Source organism: Mobula hypostoma, chromosome 2 (genome assembly GCF_963921235.1).
Source record: "Mobula hypostoma chromosome 2, sMobHyp1.1, whole genome shotgun sequence".
Classification (NCBI taxonomy): Eukaryota; Metazoa; Chordata; class Chondrichthyes; order Myliobatiformes; family Myliobatidae; genus Mobula; species Mobula hypostoma.
In genome coordinates, this window is record NC_086098.1 from 152,500,228 (window position 1) to 152,513,963 (window position 13,736).

The window sequence follows — 13,736 nt, forward strand, 5'->3', positions numbered from 1 at the left end:
CTCAATGACTACAGACCGGTGGCATTGACCTCCCACATCATGAAGACCCTGGAGAGACTTGTTCTGCAGTTGCTCTGGCCTATGGTCAGGCCACACTTAGATCCCCTCCAGTTCACCTACCAGCCCAGACTAGGAGTTGAGGATGCCATCGTCTACCTGTTGAACCATGTCTATGCCCACCTGGACAAGCCAGCGAGCACTGTGAGGGTTATGTTTTTTGACTTCTCCAGTGCGTTCAACACCATCCGCCCTGCTCTGCTGGGGGAGAAGCTGACAGCGATGCAGGTGGATGCTTTCCTGGTGTCATGGATTCTTGATTACCTGACTGGCAGACCACAGTACGTGTGCTTGCAACACTGTGTGTCTGACAGAGTGAACAGCAGCACTGGGGCTCCACAGGGGACTGTCTTGTCTCCCTTTCTCTTCACCATTTACACCTCGGACTTCAACTACTGCACAGAGTCTTGTCATCTTCAGAAGTTTTCGGATGACTCTGCCATAGTTGGATGCATCAGCAAGGGAGATGAAGCTGAGTACAGGGCTACGGTAGGAAACTTTGTCACATGGTGTGAGCAGAATTATCTGCAGCTTAATGTGAAAAAGACTAAGGAGCTGGTGGTAGACCTGAAGAGAGCTAAGGTACTGGTGACCCCTGTTTCCATCCAGGGGGTCAGTGTGGACATGGTGGAGGATTACCAATACCTGGGGATACGAATTGACAATAAACTGGACTGGTCAAAGAACACTGAGGCTGTCTACAAGAAGGATCAGAGCCGTCTCTATTTCCTGAGGAGACTGAGGTCCTTTAACATCTGCCGGACGATGCTGAGGATGTTCTACGAGTCTGTGGTGGCCAGTGCTATCATGTTTGCAGTTGTGTGCTGGGGCAGCAGGCTGAGGGTAGCAGACACCAACAGAATCAACAAGCTCATTCGTAAGGCCAGTGATGTTGTGGGGATGGAACTGGACTCTCTATGACTGTGATGTCTGAAAAGAGGATGCTGTCCAAGTTGCATGCCATCTTGGTCAATGTCTCCCATCCACTACACAATGTACTGGGTGGGCACAGGAGTACATTCAGCCAGAGACTCATTCCACCGAGATGCAGCACAGAGCGTCATAGGAAGTCACTCCTGCCTATGGCCATCAAACTTTACAACTTCTCCCTCGGAGGATCAGACACCCTGAGCCAATAGGCTGGTCCTGGACTTATTTCATAATTTACTGGCATAATTTACATATTACTATTTAACTATTTATGGTTCTATTACTATTTATTATTTATGGTGCAACTGTAATGAAAACCAATTTCCCCCTGGATCAATAAAGTATGATTATGACTAAAGTATGACTTTGACTATGACTATTTCAAAGGAAGACATGAGAGTCCAAAACGTGGGTCTAACTTGGCATTTATTTTAAGCGAGGTGCAAACATATCACCTGATAGAATGGTGTTGCATGCAGTTAACATAGTTTTCCAGAAAACCTTCAATTAACTATTGAAACTAACAGTAATGCTTAATCAACCAATATATATACGAGATTATTCAAAATTTACTGAAATAGTAAATAACCAGCAAAATATTTTTCCTGTCAACCAGGTACATGGATGTTGTGAAGCACTTCCTCACTACTTCCCTTTCATGCTAATTACCACTAATTATTTTTGTTAAAAGTTGCCAGAATTTCTTCCCAGGCACATATGTTCTTGATGCATTTTGTTGGCCTGGTGCTGTACATCTGGAAAAGATTATTAAATAAGTAAGAGTCAAATAAATTTGTGCAGCCAGTCAGCGAGGTCACGGCAGTGGCGCGGCCAGTCAGGTGAGGTCACAGCGGTGGCGCGGAAAGTCAGGTGAGGCCACGGCGGTGGCGCAGCCAGTCAGGTGAGGCCACGGCAGTGGCGCGGCCATTCAGGTGAGGTCACGGCGGTGGCGCGGCCAGTCGGGTGAAGTCACGGCGGTGGCGCGGCCAGTCGGGTGATGTCACGGCGGTGGCGCGGCCAGTCAGGTGAGGCCAAGGCGGTGGCGCGGCCAGTCAGGTGAGGCCACAGCGGTTCACGGCGGTGGCGCGGCCAGTCAGGTGAGGCCACGGCGGTGGCGGGGCCAATCAGATGAGGCCACGGCGGTGGCGCGGCCAGTCAGGTGAGGTCACAGCGGTGGCGCGGAAAGTCAGGTGAGGCCATGGCAGTGGCGCGGCCAGTCAGGTGAGGTCACAGCGGTGGCGCGGCCAGTCGGGTGAAGTCACAGCGGTGGCGCGGCCAGTCAGGTGAAGTCACGGTGGTGGCGGGGCCAGTCAGGTGAGGCCACGGTGGTGGCGGGGCCAGTCAGGTGAGGCCACAGCGGTTCACGGCGGTGGCGCGGCCAGTCAGGTGAAGTCACAGCGGTGGCGGGGCCAGTCAGGTGAGGTCACAGCGGTGGCGGGGCCAGTCAGGTGAGGTCACAGCGGTTCACGGCGGTGGCGGGGCCAGTCAGGTGAGGTCACAGCGGTGGCGCGGAAAGTCAGGTGAGGCCATGGCAGTGGCGCGGCCAGTCAGGTGAGGTCACAGCGGTGGCGCGGCCAGTCGGGTGAAGTCACAGCGGTGGCGCGGCCAGTCAGGTGAGGCCATGGCAGTGGCGCGGCCAGTCAGGTGAAGTCACAGCGGTGGCGCGGCCAGTCGGGTGAAGTCACAGCGGTGGCGGGGCCAGTCAGGTGAGGTCACGGCGGTGGCGCGGCCAGTCAGGTGAGGTCACAGCGGTGGCGCGGCCAGTCAGGTGAGGTCACAGCGGTGGCGGGGCCAGTCAGGTGAGGTCACAGCGGTGGCGCGGAAAGTCAGGTGAGGCCACGGCGATGGCGCGGCCAGTCAGGTGAGGCCACGGCGGTGGCGCGGAAAGTCAGGTGAGGCCACGGCGATGGCGCGGCCAGTCGGGTGAGGTCACAGCGGTGGCGGGGCCAGTCAGGTGAGGTCACAGCGGTGGCGCGGAAAGTCAGGTGAGGCCACGGCGATGGCGCGGCCAGTCAGGTGAGGTCACGGCGGTGGCGCGGCCAGTCAGGTGAGGTCACGGCGATGGCGCGGCCAGTCAGGTGAGGTCACGGCGGTGGCGCGGCCAGTCAGGTGAGGTCACGGCGGTGGCGCGGCCAGTCAGGTGAAGTCACAGGGGTGGCACGGAAAGTCAGGTGAGGTCACGGCGGTGGCGCGGCCAGTCAGGTGAGGTCACGGCGGTGGCGCGGCCAGTCAGGTGAGGTCACCGGGGTGGCACGGAAAGTCAGGTGAGGTCACGGCGGTGGCGCGGCCAGTCAGGTGAGGTCACGGCGGTGGCGTGGCCAGTCAGGTGAGGTCACAGCGGTGGTGGGGCCAGTCAGGTGAGGTCACAGCGGTGGTGGGGCCAGTCAGGTGAGGCCACGGCAGTGGCGCGGCCAGTCAGGTGAGGTCACGGCGGTGGCGTGGCCAGTCAGGTGAGGTCACAGCGGTGGCGGGGCCAGTCAGGTGAGGCCATGGCAGTGGCGCGGCCAGTCAGGTGAGGTCACGGCGGTGGCGTGGCCAGTCAGGTGAGGTCACAGCGGTGGCGTGGCCAGTCAGGTGAGGTCACGGCGGTGGCTCGGAAAGTCAGGTGAGGTCACGGCGGTAACACAGAGGATGGTTTCAGATTAATGTGATGATTTTCTGCATCTGGCCAAAGTAACTTCAGTACCTTGTCTCAATAAAATACTGCAGTTGATGAAAATCTAAAATAAAAACTGAAATAGTTGGATCTAGTTCGAACACAACAAACTCAGAATTTCAAACCCCATCGCTTACATATATAAGCTAAACATTTCACAAAAACAGAAATGCAATCCAACAGACACAAGCTGGAAATTTAATCAAATCACATCTTCATTTTCTCAAACCGAAATTAAACTAAAACCCTTGCTAACTCTGGGGATAATAAAGTCCTGGTAATGTAGCAGTTAGTGTAACACTTGACGCCACCTGTGATCTTGCGACGTGATTGAGATTCAATTCATACCGCTGTCTGTAATAGGAGCAGCACAGTAGTGTAGTGGAGAATGTAACACTCTTACAGTGCTAGGGCCTTGGATTCAATCAATTCCACCGCTGTCTGTAAGGAGTTTGTATGTTCAACCAGTGGTTTCCTCCGGGTGCTCCAGTTTCCTCCCACAGTCAAAAGACAAATGGTCACAAAATAAATACACAGTATAAACTTGTACTTAGTATAAACTCGTACACGGTATAAACTCACACTCAGTATCCTCCACACTGACCAATATCTGACAGGACTAATTGTCATTACAAAGTAATTTAACTACAGGATTATCATAAACTGTAACAGTGGTTTTATGGTCATTAATAATTCAGCTTGCAAATCAGAATAGGTCCACATGAACACAAATGAGGTCCAAAACAATACAACTGAGTAACAAACCATCTCCAGTGCACAGAGAGAAAATATAAATCAGACACAAACCACCTCCAGTACAAACACAGAAACAACATAACTGAGTCACACATATCTCCAGTGCACACAGAGATATCAACGTAACAGAGTCACAATACAACTCCAGTGCACACACAGAAAACAATATAACTGAATCACAAACCATCTCCAGTGTACACACAGAACCAATATAACTGAGTCACAAACCATCCCCGGTGCACACACTGAAAAGGACACAACCTGCAGTTATATTGCACAGGTAATCCAGTTTTGGTAGGTAGTCAATTGTTAATCAAAGGTTTTGAAAGGATTTGGAAGTTGTTACCATGTACAAAGGCAGAGAGGAATTAAATAGATGTGTGCAGAGGGAAGGTGTTCAAACGTGGTGAGGTCCGGATAGGATTCTGGTGATTGCTTGGATCTGCAGGACTGGGAGGTGCAACAGAAATACAGAAGTGAACTCTGTATTTAACACAACACACAAAAAGCTGGAGGAACACTGCAGGCCTGGCAGATTCTGCGGAGGGAAATGGACGGTTAATGTTTGGGTCGAAATCCTTCATCTGGACTGGAAGAGTAGGGGGACGATGTCCGGTATAAAGAGCAGAGGGGGAAAGCTGGAGCAAGAACTGGCAGGAGGTTGGTGGATCAGGTGAGGGGGGAGTGACAGGGAGATGGAGGAGGGGAGATTGGGAATAGGGACAGAGGTTGGAAGGTGACAGGTGGAGGGAACAAGGGGCTGCAGACGGTGGAATCTGATGGGAGAGGAAGGTGAAACATAGAACAAAGGGCCAGTTTCTTTATTCCATCCTCCATCGTCCTGTCCCATGAGATTCCACCATCTAGAGTCCTTTGTCATCTCCACCAATCACCTCCCTGCCTGTCACTATTTCCACTCTAATACATTTATACATACACATATTTATTCACTATAATTGAATTTTTTCCGGATATCTGCCCTCTACTCTTTCAGTCCAGATGAAGGGTCTTGACCCAATTCATTGACCATATATTTCCCTCTGCAGATGTGACTTGACCTGCTGAGTTTCTCCAGCATCTTGTGTGTTAATCCCAACAAGTTTGTGAGAGGATGAGATCTATTGCCATCACCCTCCACCCATTCTACTCCTATGAAAGAAAGGTCAGGTGTAAGAGCAATTGTTGCTGTTGAAGGATCTCACCCACCTCTGTTCTCTTCCTGATCCCTCGACATTTTCCCCTTCAACGCTCGACTCCAGCTGCCGATGGGCTCCCCAGATCTCAGCTTGTCCAGGGCGTCCTGCAAGACTGGTTTCAGCCACGGCGGTCCGTACCTTCTGGGCAGGGCTGGAGGCAGGGCCGGCCACTGCTCCTTCCGTGGTGCCTCCTGATTTACCCTCCCGAAGGGCAGGAAGGAGAAATGTTGGAGGCCACGAGGAGAACCCAAGGCTGTGTGAGGTGCCCCCTCTCTGTGGGGTGAGGCCCTCCCAGCGACAGTGCTGTCTCCTACAAAGCCTGAGTGCAGGAACAGCAGACTTCCAGCCATGAGGTAAACCATAATGAAGGTGAAGAATCGTAATGGCTTCCTGTGGAAGCAGCGATGTATCTTGATCGCTAGTCTGGCCATTCCCAACACATAACTTTCTTTTAGTGCGTAGTAACTTCAGGGCAGCAATATGTAAAAATATAGATCTTTCAGACAAGCATTCCAAACAAGGAAAGGGTACAAAATATTTTGTAATCCACGGCTAGCACAGCCACATGATTGTCCTGTTGCTCTGCATCGACTTTCTCCCAACTTTGTGCTTCATCTGTTTTGTGCCTCCTTTCAGTGTCGGAAGAGAGTCACCAAACGAGTCTCGTAAACCTTTCAGTGTCAGGAGAGTCACCAAACGAGCCTCGTAAACCTCCAGGCCAATCGCTTACAACGTCACTATTATTGTCGTCAAACTCAGGAAGTTAATTGTTTCCCTCCATCAATAAGGGACAGACCAGAACCAAACCTTTCCTTACCTTAATCTGTCTCCACTCCTCACCCACCCTATCCCACACAACAGTGTGTCTGGAGATGGTTAATTGTATCCTATCAATAAGGGACAGACCTGACCCAATCCCTTCCTCACCTTAGCCTGCTTTCACCTCTCACCCACCCCCCAACAATGGTCCACCTGGAGATGGTTACCCGGTTGACCAAATTTCTATCTACTGAGATAGTTGTTGGTTGAGCAGGCTGTAATTTTATATTCCACTCAGGGGCTGTCTTAGCAAAGTATTTTGCTATCTTTTCCCTGTTTAAATTCTTGGGAAACCCTGAGGCAGACTACTGACTGAGGAAGTTTATCTGGTAAATAAAGAGCGTGGAGACCGATTGAAAGCAGATGAATAGACACGTTTCTCAATTTCCCTTTGAATGGCAGACACAGCATTCTTGTGGGCATCTTTTCTACCTTGTGGAGTTTATACCCCTAGACCCTGCTTCCCACCCAATTCCATCACCCCCTCTCCCCAAGCTACTCTCCCATTGCCCACCCCCTTCCTTTCATACCAACAAAGCTTGTTTAGATCACTGGGGGGGGGGAACTCAGGGGTAAGAAGCAGCAAGTCTGAGACAGTCTCTCTCCAGCAGCTCGACCCTCATCCACCAGGATTCATCTCTGCAAGAGAACAAGACAATGGTTTATTATTGTCGCACATAACGAGAAACAGAGAAAAGTACCCAATACAAATCATACCACACTGAAGTACATTGTAACGAGATGCAGAGAAAAACACCCCATCCAAATCATACCACACTGAAGTACATTGAGGTAGACAAAAGAAAACAGAAAACAGATTATAGTGTCGCTGCAATAGACAAAGGAGACAAATACAGTGCAAGGTCTGTCACGAGGTCGACTGGGAGATCAAGAATTCATCGTTTAGAGCAGGGGTAGGCAACCTTAAGCACAAATGATTTTCTAGCATGCATTATTCATTAATTTGAGGCAAAACATAACTAGATGTATTTAAATGGATAATTCCCATATTTCAAGTTTTTTATGGCATTTATCTGGCCCACCATCCGCTCATTAATACGCGATCCGGTCCACAGAGGCAAAAAGGTTGCCGACCCCTGGTTTAGAGTATGAGAAGTCCAGTCAAGAGTCTGGTAACAGTGAGATAGAAGCTGTCCTTGAACCTGAAGCTTCTGTATCTTCTGCTCAATGCAAGGGGGGAGAAGAGAGAATGTCTGGGGTGGGGGGGGTAGTTTTTGATTATATTGGTTGTTTTCCCAAGACAGTGGGAAGTGTGGAGGGAGTGAAGGGAGAGGAGGTTGGTAGAGCTGATGGACTGAACTGTGCACACAAGTTCCTGCGGTTTCTTCTGGTCTTGGGCAGAGCAGTTGTTGTACCAAGCTGGACACAGATACAAAAATAATGTAGTGACCAGCATAGGGGTGGTGAAGAGTGAAGGTAAGAAAATGTGACAATTTTGAGCAACACACACAAAATGCTGGAGGAACTCAGCGTATCAGGCAGCAACTATGGGGGGGAATAAACCCCTTGGGCTAACCCCCTTCATCAGAAATGGAAAGGAAAGGGGCAGAGGCCAGAATAAGGTGGGTGGAGGGGAAGGAGCATGTTGGCTGGTGATAGGTGAGTCCAGGTGAGTAGGAAAGTGGACAGGTGGGAATGGAAGATAAAATAAGAAGCCTTTTACCCCCTTCTTTTCTCCTCACCTGCCCATCGCCTCCCTCTGGTTCCCTTCCTGCCCTACTGTCCTCTCCTATTAAATTCCTTCTTCTTCCACCCTTCACCTATCACTTTCCAGCTTCTTACTTCATCCCCCCTCCCCCTCACCTTGTCTCATCGATCACCTGCCAGCTCGTACTCTTTCCTCACCCCCCCCACCTTCGTATTCCGGCTTCTACGCCCTTTCCTTTCTAATGAGGTGTCAGCTGTTCATTCCCCTGGGAGCATTCTGATTGCTGGAGCCTCCAATGCACAGGATGGCAAGAGGCTGCAAAGGGTTGTTCCATCACAGGCATGGACCTCCCCACCATCGAGGACATCTTGGAGATGGAGGCATCCATCAACATCTGTGATGTGCCCTTTTCTTGTTACTACCATCAGAGAGAGGAAGGAGGTTGAAGACCCAATCTCTAAGCTTAAGGAACAGGTTCATTGCCTCTGCCATCAGATTTCTGAACGGTCCACAAACCGATGAGTAATACCTCATGATTCTTTTTTTAATAAGTAACTAGTGTAACAAAAAGAATTTATGAGGTAGTGTTATTAAGGCCGTTATCTATAGGTGATGTCTCAAAAAGATGGCATCCTTCATCATCATCAAGGACTCTCACCATCTAAGACATGCCCATCCTTGTTACTACCATCAGGGAAAAAGATTAGCCCTATCTGCCCGAAGCCTGAAGACCCACAATCAATGATTCAGGAACATATTGCACTGTACTGCTGCCTCAAAAAGACAAATTTCACAAAATATGTCAGCCATAACAAACCTGATTCTGATTCTGAACAAGATATGATATTTCGCCAGACCTATAAATAAGAGAGAACTTCTGATTAAAACTATATTTCTTTCCAAAATCACTTCCCGTCACCCGAGGGAAAGAAACTGAGGACTCAAGTTGTATTTTACTTATCTTTCACAGTGGCTTTCTGAAAATAACTATTGCTGTGTTTAACAGGATATTTCTTTATCTGCCCTTGTCCAGATGTTGGATTTCATCCAGGTTACTATCTCACAGCAGGCATTCTACCCTGGAGAGCTTCTTTGTATTTGTAAAGATCAAATGGGTATGATTCCTCAGGAAACCTGTTCTATTATTCAATTGGACGTGTCTCTCTGTCGACTGAGTGTACCTGCCTTGGCTCAACGACACTAATGCCATCAACAAATAAAATCCATCAAAGAGCAAAAAAAAACAAATACTGAAAATCTAAAATAGAAATAGAACTTCGCAACAGATTAGTCAGCATCTGTGGAGAGGGAAACAGAGCTAGTGTTTCATTACAGGTTAACGAAAACTAGCTCCCTGCCCACACACACACAAACAACACAGGAGATGGTATCTTTTCTTTACAACCACTATCCAATGAACACCAGCTCAGTATTTTCACTCTCTTTTTACTGTTCTTCGTACTCTGTCACCCCTGAAAATCCTAAAAACTGCTGGTGTCGGAAATGCTAAACAGAAACACACAGCATCTGTGAACTGGGACACTAAACATTTTAGATTGAGGACCCTACACCATATCCTACCACCCTCATGGGGTTTGCTCTTCAACGATTACTAAACCTGGATCTTTTAACTCTTTAGGGTTAAATCGGGGGTTGCTGGACAATGTGGCCTGAAGGGTTGGAAGGGTTATTCCACGCTGATCTCAATAAATAAATACAATCTTGCTTCTCCACAAGTACTGATCTATTTTCCTGTGCCTAATGAGGATGCCTCTCACACCCCAAACTTACTTCATGTTCCCCTCTCACTTGCCTGATCCCTAGGGTTTAAATGTTAATTTTCAACCACAAGACTCACCTGGGAACAAAAAGAAAGCTTTAATTTTCACCGATCAATCTCTGAGGCAGCAATACACAAGTGGCATTCTTGGTCATTTTGCACTGACAGGACCGTACGTCGCTCTCATCACCAACACCGCTCGACTGTGGGACCTGCCCATCAGCGTGTCGTCACCAATTAACTCAACTCTGAAAACTCACACTTTATTTACTTTGCACAGGGAGAAGTGTGGCCCCTGTCACCACACTGTTCTGAAGTCTGAACAGAGAAATGGCATTTTTATACAGAATTGACTCGCAGTTACAGATATTGACTGGTAAATTGTGGATGTTTGAATTCCTTACTTGGAAGATCAATTGTCATTCACAATAGAAGTGTTAAAAATCAATAGAAGCTACAAGTTAACAGCTGATGCTACATTAAAGTTCGTAAGGTAATTGTCCCCGAGCTGGTGAGGGTGCCCCTGACATCCTAACCTCGTCGCAGTAAGCCAAATGGCTCCAGTTTGCTGTTGTAAAAAGGGAAGCTATACTCTTCAAAGACATATTTCTTACCTGGGCTGTCTGCACTCTATCTGCAGCCTACCTTGCTTGGATATTACTTAACCCTTGCCTTGCTGTGACTTCCACAAGTGTAGTGTTGGAAATGATGAAGGTTTGCAATGGTAGTTGGAAATCAGAAAACAAGAACAATGGGCTGTTGCAAATATACAGAATCTTTGTTGGAGTTGAAGATGGTCTTGGAGTATTCTGCTCACTTCTGGTCACCTCATTATAGGAAGGATGGATGCAGAGGAGATCTACCAGGATTTCAGCTGGATTAGAGAATCTGTCTCATGAGGAAATGTGAGGAAACTCGGGCTTTTCTCCTTGGAGTGACAGAGGATGAGAGGTGTAAAAGATTATGAGAGACATAGATAGAGTGGACAGTCTGCACCTTTTTCTCCCTAAGAACAATGGCGAATACCAAAAGATATCCTTTTAAGGTGAGTGGAGGTAAGTTTAGAGAAGATGTCAATGGTATTTCTTTTCACACAAGAGAGCAGTGGGTGCGTGGAACACATTGTTGGGGATGCTGGTAGAGGCTGGTACAACACGGATTTATAAGAGACTCATAGGTAGGTGTATAGAAAATGGAGGGTTACGGGCTGCGTCGTAGGGAAGGGTTAAATTCATTGTGGAGTTGGTTTAGGTTGGTTGGCACATTATGGGCCAAGGGGCCTGTACTGGACTGTACTGTTCTATGTTCTATGATATAATTGAATTAAATCCTGTAGAAGATAGGTCTATAATTGTTGTTATTTACAATTTTGATTTACTCGTGTTTTATCAAAAACAAAATTCGATGCATTTCACAGTTTACCGCATATTAACAAAAAACTCCTACATACTCAAACTAAAACAATGCAGTGAAATGTTAAGTTCTACCTACTGCCAGCACCGCACCAGCTCATTTGTGTTGAGCCACTGAATAAGCATTCAAAGATCTGTTGATTGTTATCACATTGAGATGGTGCAATCCCAACATTTCAATCATTCCCAGTTTTGGCTTGGACACTAAGGGATTCTGGGACGGAACAGGACAATAAATCTGAGCTGACACAACTTGACTATGTTGTCATTAAAGGTTAGCTGGGCCAACCAGTTCAATACTGTGAGAGTATATCGTGTGTTCTGTTACTGTTTTTCCCCTGTGCTACGTCCATGGCCTTTTGTTTGTAATAATCAGTATGGATAACATGCAAAAACAAGACTTTCACTGTAGCTCAGAACATGTGACAATGGTAAATCAATTATCAATTCATGCTGCAATTCAGTATGTTATACAACAGACACAGTTCCATCAACTATGCATGGAATTAGAAGTCTATGAGCTCAGCTGGGGGTTGTATTTACAGAATGTGAGCATCATTGGAGAGACCACTATTTACTGCCCATCCTGAGAATTTGGCAGTGGGCTACCTTCTTGAATCTGTGTTAAAATTGCTCCTACTGCGCCGTTAGAGAGGGAGCTCCAGGGTCTGAACCCAGCAATGTTGAAAGAGTGGTGACATATTTCCACATCAGAGCTGAGTTTTGGTGTTGGGCTTGAAACAAGAATTACTCCAGTGTGAATGATGTCTGGCTTGTTTCAGCTCCTTCCATAACTTATGAAAGACCAGAGAAAAATTCCATTAATACTAATGTACGTTTGGTTATGAATCTCAGCTGAGGAAGCTCAGTGAAGTGGAAGGTTTTGCAGAACAGCCAGCTCTAAGCAAAACCCTGCAGCTAGACTGCCACTCATTTTTATTTGTCCGTAGGACTGAGAGGACACACACACCACTCAGCATTTAGCACCTAACAGGGCTGGAAATTTTATGTCAGTGTGTGGCCGGGGAAGTTAGTTTCCAGTGTACAGTGATCAGCCAATCTTCCCTTCAGCAACACAAAGTGGATGAAGGAACAGGCTGTACATCTTTATTGGTCTGAATCTTCATTCAATGATATCATTGTTGATCCAGTATACTGTCCACTTTCCTGCCTATTTCCAATATCCCAAAACATTTCACTCATCCCCACTTTAAGCAACTGGCCACCAACAGACCTCTGCACTAGAGAATCCCGAAAAACTTCAGCCCTCCTAGTGTCGATCCCTCCTCATCTCAGAGCTGATCCATTATCCTGACAATATCTCCTGGTTCTTTACACTCCAGGATACGGGAATACAGAACTCCAGGCTGGTGATTGTGACAGGAATCAACACTCAGAAGCACAAAGAGTTGCAGCACAGAAGGAGGCTACTCAGCCCATTGAGTCAATGCTGTCTATTGTCAAGAGTGAAGAGTCCACTCCTCTACCCACTTCCCAGAGCTCTGCAAATTCTTGTTCAATGCCACAATCAAATCTACCTCCACCGGCACTGTATTCTGGATTATAACCAATCACCAACACAGAACATTGAATATAGAACATTAGACACAGAACATGGAACAGTACAACACACTACTGGCCCTTTGGCCCACAACGTGTGAACTTTTAACCTACTCCAAGACCAATCGAACCCATCCCTCCTACACAGCCCTCTACTTTTCTTTCATCCATGTGCCTATCTGAGATTCTCTTCAATGTCCCTCATGTATCTGTCTCCAGCACCACCCCAAATGCTAATTCCACACACCTTCCACTCTCTGTACAAAAACAAAGACAAAACGTTGCTTTGCATTGTTTAGCCAATCATGGTCATTTTAGACCTTTGGTCCTTAACTGCACATAGAGTGACAGGGTCATGGAACAGAACAGCACAGAAACAGGCCCTTTGGCCCATCTAGTCCATGCCAAACTATTATTCTGCCTTGTCCCATGGACCTGCACTTGAACCATAGCCCTCCATACCCCTACATCCATTTACTCATCTAAACTTGTCTGAAATCGAACCTTCATCCTCCACTTCTGCTGGCAGCTTGTTCCACACTTTCATTGCCCTCTGAGTGAAGAAGCTCCCTCTCAGGTTCACCACAAATATTTCACTTTTCATCTGTAATCCATGACCTGTAGATCTAGACTCACACAACCTCAGTGGAAAAAGCATTTACCCTATCACAACCCCTCATCATTTTATATAGCTCTATCAAATCTCCCCTCATTCTCCTACACTCCAGGGAAGAAAGTCTCAACCTATTCAACATATCTCTCAGCTGCTGAGAACAGTTTCTCTCTGCCTACTGTTTGAAGCTTTCACGATTTTAAATCGCTCCATCAGATTCATTTGCGATGGCATCTGTCGCAGAGAGAATAAGCCTAATCTCTGGGGTCTCCATCTTTCTTCTGCTAT

The 13,736-nt window shown here is 47.5% G+C and overlaps 1 protein-coding gene and 1 long non-coding RNA gene across 2 annotated transcripts in view; both read right to left on the reverse strand.

The window, feature by feature from the left end:
* Positions 1-6,402, reverse strand: part of LOC134342576 (sialate:O-sulfotransferase 2-like) — a 281,185-nt gene extending 274,783 nt beyond the window's left edge. The window contains exon 1 of the mRNA XM_063040886.1: positions 5,606-6,402. Within this exon, the coding sequence (XP_062896956.1) occupies positions 5,606-6,026 (421 nt within the window). The 5' untranslated portion in view covers positions 6,027-6,402. The remainder of the gene's footprint in view (positions 1-5,605) is intronic.
* A 483-nt stretch (positions 6,403-6,885) lies between these two features.
* The window catches only part of LOC134359738 (uncharacterized), a 182,856-nt gene continuing 176,005 nt past the window's right edge, over positions 6,886-13,736 (reverse strand). Inside the window, exon 3 of the long non-coding RNA XR_010021188.1 lies at positions 6,886-7,053. This is a non-coding gene — a long non-coding RNA (uncharacterized LOC134359738). The remainder of the gene's footprint in view (positions 7,054-13,736) is intronic.